Source organism: Somniosus microcephalus, chromosome 4 (genome assembly GCF_052327205.1).
Source record: "Somniosus microcephalus isolate GS21.2 chromosome 4, FLI_Smic_1.0, whole genome shotgun sequence".
In the NCBI taxonomy this organism is placed as follows: Eukaryota; Metazoa; Chordata; class Chondrichthyes; order Squaliformes; family Somniosidae; genus Somniosus; species Somniosus microcephalus.
This window is the reverse complement of record NC_140990.1, coordinates 89,195,969-89,202,269: the sequence shown is the minus strand read 5'-3', so window position 1 is coordinate 89,202,269 and position 6,301 is coordinate 89,195,969. Positions and strand designations below refer to the sequence as shown.

At 38.4% G+C, this 6,301-nt stretch overlaps 1 protein-coding gene across 1 annotated transcript; it reads left to right on the top strand.

Moving 5' to 3' along the window:
* Nucleotides 1–285: 285 nt before the first annotated feature.
* On the top strand, nucleotides 286–5,033 carry LOC147119482 (putative G protein-coupled receptor 139). Its single transcript, XM_085983747.1, has 2 exons — nucleotides 286–448; nucleotides 3,554–5,033. The coding sequence occupies exons 1-2, from the start codon at nucleotides 292–294 to the stop codon at nucleotides 4,453–4,455; spliced, it is 1,059 nt and encodes a 352-aa protein (XP_085839873.1). The 5' UTR covers nucleotides 286–291; the 3' UTR covers nucleotides 4,456–5,033.
* The last annotated feature ends 1,268 nt before the right edge of the window (nucleotides 5,034–6,301 follow it).

Below are 6,301 nucleotides of genomic sequence, written 5' to 3'. Positions count from 1 at the left end.
TAATCTGCATTCAGTTTCACATTAACTTTTATTTTACAAATCATTTATTCGAATAACCTGCTGTGCTCTGCTCTTTTTTCGCTGACGTTAACATAACATGTACTAAATGAACATTGTTCTATAAAAAGTGTCTTTGTGCAAGGGAATAACTGAAGCTGTTTGTTCAATGAATGTAACTAATGTCAGTCTCCATGGATCATAATTGACTCACGAGAGGGTTTCCAGTATTATAAGTAAGAGGGATCATCTCACAGTTTTAGTGGACTCTTGGATTCTCATAGAAAGGGGAACATGAATCGGAGTCAAATGCTGGAGGTCCACAGATCTTCGGGTCCGACACAAAGTGATAGATTAGGGCGGTCATTTTTGGCAATGCTCAAGATACATTTTGTTTTTCGGGATATACAGAGTATTTACTATCCAATCCTGGCAGCTTTTGGTGTTCCTTGTAAGTCACTCTTTACAAAAATGATTTCTGTAATTCCTGATTAAATGTATTATTGTTCTTGCCGTTCACTAACCCATCCTCACTGCTATTGGTGAACCAGGTAAATAACTGTATCAAGTTGTAAATTCTGTAAACCATGTTCAGTTGTGTGACCATTTTTCTCTTTTGTTATCCTCTGTTCGCTGCTGTTAATGGACCAGGTAAGTTAATATATCCAACTATTAGTTCTATAAACTCTCTTCTGCTTTATATGTTTCACAATGCCAGTGGTTATTTGTATTAAACGTACTGAATCTGTTGTGTGGATAATAATGCTGCATGCTCCCCTGACGTGATTGTTTCTCCAGTCGGTTATTCTGAGCTCATTGTCTTTACTGTTCACCATTTGTTTGATTTGTTACAGTCTTATTAAGCATCCGACGTCCTTTGAGTCTATAACACCATCAGAATTGTTGGATGATTCTTTGTGTTGAACATTTTGTGTTGCGTTGTTTGCATTGGGCACTTGTATCAAACCAGAAAGCTGCCTTGCAGGAATTTGATCTTAACTGCTGAGATACTGTGCTATGGGGAGTTGTAGAGCGAATCCTGATAGACGGATGGTCAGTTCAATTTGAAATAATCCAGCTCAAGTCAGCAGTCTGACTCTCCTTTAGCAACCACGTTGCATTATTATCAGTATTTTTCAATGGTTAGATTATGATTTATGTAAAATATCATTATTTTTAATCATTTAAGTCATTATAACCATGCATTATTTGAATAATTATGTTTAACAGTATTGTTTACCGTGTGAGTTTTGTAACTCTATCCTGTTTTAGTTCCTTTCACAATCCTTGTCTGTCTGAGAATGCAGCCTGTTACACTGAGGCACTGTACACGGGCTCCCATTTACGGTTTCAGTTTAATAAATGGCACAACTTCACTTTGAATTATTGAGTTCAGATTGCAGGTACACTTTGAAATCTTGGTCACTACCCACTACTGAATGAATTCTGGTCAGTTTCTTCATTGTGTAGCGCTAACACTACTTCTTACTGTCTCGTGTTTCTGGGGGATATGGAAATGGTTTCAAGTTTTGTTTGCATTCAGCAAAATGCTTAATCAGTTAAACATCAGTGCTTTGATTCAATATCGTTGCCTCTAAATATAATCCAATGCCCATATAGCTCAGTTAACTGAAACTACAGAGAGCTGCACGTTAACCTTCTATTATCGCCCGTTCTATTTTAATGTGAATGATCCCAGTTTGTTATGTCTAGAGATTTAGTATTTCTTTTATTTTAAGGCCATGTTCTAGAATCAATTGGGAACTCAATCATCACTCACAGACGGGTGAAACCTCACAGAATGTTTGAGCGCATTTTTTTAATGAAACCCTCATGATATTTGGAAATTATGATTCATAATATAAAACTTTATAAACTGATTAAAGAAGAGAAAGAAAAAACTTGCATGTTTATAGCACCGTTCATGACCTCGGGGCCACCCAGAGCACTTTATAGCCAATGAGGTATTTCTAAAGGGTGGTCAGTTTTGTAATGTAGGAAACGTTCATTTGAAGTATTTTGTGGTGTAATTGCACAGTTTGGAGCAAAATATGTGCATTTTCTGCTTTTATGTAAAAATGATTTGAGCATGTAACTATTAGTGAATATAGTTTCAATGATGACATTGATTGATTTATGAATGAATATGTATTCTATCAGTTATTTACGATATTTATTTTCATTAACTGTCTCCCCCTCTGCATATCTTGCAGGTGTTGTTACTAAAGCTGCTCTCTAACAAATCGAGCTTGTATCACAATCGATACTGATCCAGTCTAACAGTTCCGAACACTGTTCCACTCATCCTCTGCTTTTCAAGACGTCCTCTGTCAGCCCCTTCCCTTAATCCCCTGCTAATCTAGAACTCATTTCCGCAAGTCATTTTAAAGTCGCTGTTTCAATTCATTAGGTTCCACTTCTATCCTGCTGGAGGTGGAGAGGTTATAGGAACTGAGATTGTTGTCCGTAGAGCAGAGAATGTTTAAGAGCAGAAGTACTGGAGTTCAAAACCATGAAGGGTTTTGATAGATTAAGTCAGAAGAAACTGTTTCCACTGACAGGAGGGTCGCTAACCAAAAAAAAACACGCATTTAAGGTAATTGGCAAAAGAGCAAGAGGAGAGTTAAGGTTTTTTTTATGCAGCGTGTTGTTATGGCATACACTGCCTGAAAGGCTGGTGGAAGCAGATTGAACAGTGACTTTCAAAAGGGAATTGGATAAATACTTGAGGGGAGAACATTGCAGCGCTATTGGAAAGGAGCGGTATCATGTGAGAAATTCGATATTTTTTTAAATAGCCGGCACAAGAAAGATGGGCCGAATGGCTTCCTTCAGTGCTGTAAGATTAATCGATTCCATGATATGAACCAAGTTTGCTGACTCTTGCTGGGAATGCATGTGCCACTTATTCAGACACGTACAGGTCTCTATTCTTAAAGTGTGAGTATGGATAGTGTCCTAAGAAGCTCATTGAAGCTGACCCGATCGTGTTCTCACTTGAAATCTGCACCCCTACTTTACAGGAGCAGATACTGAACAATGAACTGGAGCTAATACATGGACTGTTCCACCTCCATAACCTGGGGTCACTGAATAATGATTAGGGACAGAAACCTTGGCTGTTCGCCTCCTTAATATCAGGAGTAGGATGTAGGACTCAGCTACCATCACCAATCCAGAGTGACTGATCCCAAGCAAATCACAATGACAGTTAACTCAACACATTCTGGTGCTGTTCGGTTCCCTGTTTCAAGCCACGTTGCTTTGAACAATTTGAATGCTGCCAGGCACCCCTATTTATCACAAATCGTTTCCTGAATCATTTTAAATACAGTATTCATATGTTTTTGTATATGTGGCCCATTTATTTAATAAAATTTTATATTGATTATTTTATGGTAAATAAAGTGTCTCTAGTCACCAGTCCTTGACATGGGTAAAATAATTGAATTTTATCAATTAATTCAATAACAAAATATCTTTTTTTTTACCAGTAACACAATCAAATAGGCGTCTTCAGTCTGTTTCTGATCCTTTCCCTTGTTATTGTTTACAGGTAACGTGGTGACGATTGTGATCCTGTCTCGGGGAAAGTGCGGTCTCTCCAAATGTATCACACGCTACCTGGTGGCCATGGCAGCAGCGGATCTTCTGGTCATTATCTTTGATCTGATACTGAGACATATCCCTGTTGTTTATTATGTAGAGCTCAATTTCGTGAGGTACATCCCAGTCTGTAACATCCACGCCGTCCTGCTGTACGCAGTCACAGACTGTTCTGTCTGGTTCACGGTCAGTTTCACCTTTGATCGATATATAGCCATTTGCTACCAGAAGCTGAAAGCTAAATACTGTGTGGAGAAAACGGCGAGTGTGGTTATAGCAACGATTACCGTGTTGTTCTCTTTAAAAAATACGTTCTGGTACTTTATGTACACGAGTAAATATTGGTTCATCAATCAATCCTGGTTTTGTTATATAACACCTAGTGTTGAAGGCTCAGAAGTATGGGGTGCAGTTGAATTCTTTCATTACATTTTAACTCCATGCATACCATTTATTTTGGTCTTGCTGTTCAATGCTTTAACCGTCAGGTACATTTTAGTGACTAACAGAGCGCGCAGGCGACTCCGGTGTCCAGTCAGTGGGGAAAGTCCCAGTGACCCAGAGATGTTGAACCGCAGGAAATCCATGATTGTACTGTATGCTATATCAGGGAATTTCATACTGTTATGGGCACTATATATGATATATTGTATTTATTGGCGAATGGGTTACCTGGGCTACAGGGCTATGATTCTACCTGTGTTCATACGGGAGTTAGGCTTCATGTTTCAACTCATGAGTTGCAGCACAAACACTTTCATTTATGCGGTGACACAGCGCAAATACAGAGATGAGTTAAAGAGCCTGTTAAAATATCCCTTTGCTGCAATTGTCACAGAATTAAAAAAATGAAAAGTACAATGCAAGAACTCAATCTCGTCTGTACTTTTTTCAGTGATTGTGATATGATGGGTAGTCTCACGTTTGCAGATGGCAATTAGTTAGTAGGGACAGGACGTAGTTCAGATGGCCGAAGAAATTTGCAAAGTGACTTAAGACTGATTAAGTGAGAGGGCGAAACTATGGCAAAGGAGTTCAACATGGGCAAGTGCCTGGAGATCAAATTTGGACCCAAGAAGGATAAAACGGAGTATTTTCTAAACGCTGAGCAAATATGAGCTACAGAGGAGCACGCACTATTAAAAGCTTGTCGACAGGTAAAAAAAAAATCAAGCATGAAAATGGAATGTTGATTTATATCTCAAGTGTGCTATAATAAAAAAGTGTGGAAGTTGTATAGAGTGCTGGTCAGACCTAAGCTGGAGCAATGCTTTCATTCTGGGCAACACATCATGAGGAAGGATATATTGGTTTTGGAGGGGATACAGCTCAGGTTTACCTGAATGATATCAGGGTGAAAGAAGTTACATAATGAAGCCACTTTGCTTACATTTGGCTTGAATGCCCTAGTATAGAAGTTTGAGATGAGATCTGATCGAAGTTTGTAAAATGTGAACGATATACAATAGGCTAAATACAGCAGAAATATTTCCTCTGCTGTTGGGAGCAATAAAAAAGTAGCACAATCTTAAACTTAGAGACTGTGGATGCTGGGTGGAATTGAATCATTCAACACTGAGGTCGATTTGTTATGTAAAGGTAACAAGGATGTAGGGGAAAGGCGGTAAATTGAATTTATGTTCAGATCAACCATGAACAAATTGAACGGTGGAACAGGGTCAAATGGCTGAATGTCCTACAACGGTTCCTAAACATGATCCATATCTAGGGATAGTTATCATTGGAGGAGCTCTGGGATCCTAGTTTAAGGGAAACATGCTCATTAGGCTCCTTTTAGTTGGCCATACATCGTGCAACATATCCACCACTGGAGCCTGTTTCACCGTTCAGTTAGATCATTGTTGATTTATTCCTCAACTCCATTTATCCACCATTGTTCCATATCTCTTGCTAAACTAATCAAAGTAAAACTCTGGGTAGAGATTTACAGATTCCACTAAAGTTTTTCTGAAGAAGTTCATCTTGATATCACTCCTGAGTGGCCGAGCTCTAATTTTAGTTTTTTGATCCGTTGTTCTGAATATCCCACAAGAGGAAATAGGTTCTCAGTATCTAGCCTAATTAATCCTGTTATTTAACGTAATTTTATACTTCTCAATTAAATCACCTCTCAACATTTGGTTCTCAAGTGAAGACGAACCAAGTTTATGCATCCTGTCTTAATAATATAACCCTTTTAGCCCTAGTATCATAATGCTGAACCTGCGCTGCACCTTTTCCAAGATTAATGGCCCATATTTTCCAGCGGAGGCCTGCGATCTGGAAAAATCTGCGCCCTTAACTGTGGTCTCCCAGGACGCACACAGTTTCAATGCTGGTTCTCACCATACTCCAAGTGCGCAGAGCCCACATATCCCAGAGCCACATGTAGATCGCAGCATCCCTTGGATCACATGGAGCCAATCACAGATGCGAAGCTCCCTTCATACATTTCACAGGAAGACCTGTCAAATATATGAAAGGAGATAAATGAAAAAACACAGTTAAACTTTAAATAAATATATTTAAATAATCACATTTTTAAAATGGCATGAAATTACAATCAAATTTTAAACAAATATTTAATTTTTTGAAAAAAATAATGAAAGTATTTTACGGGGCTAAAAATAATCATCATAGCATGATGACAGTTATTGTGAACAAGACCCCATAAATGAGGTACTAATTACAAAAAACC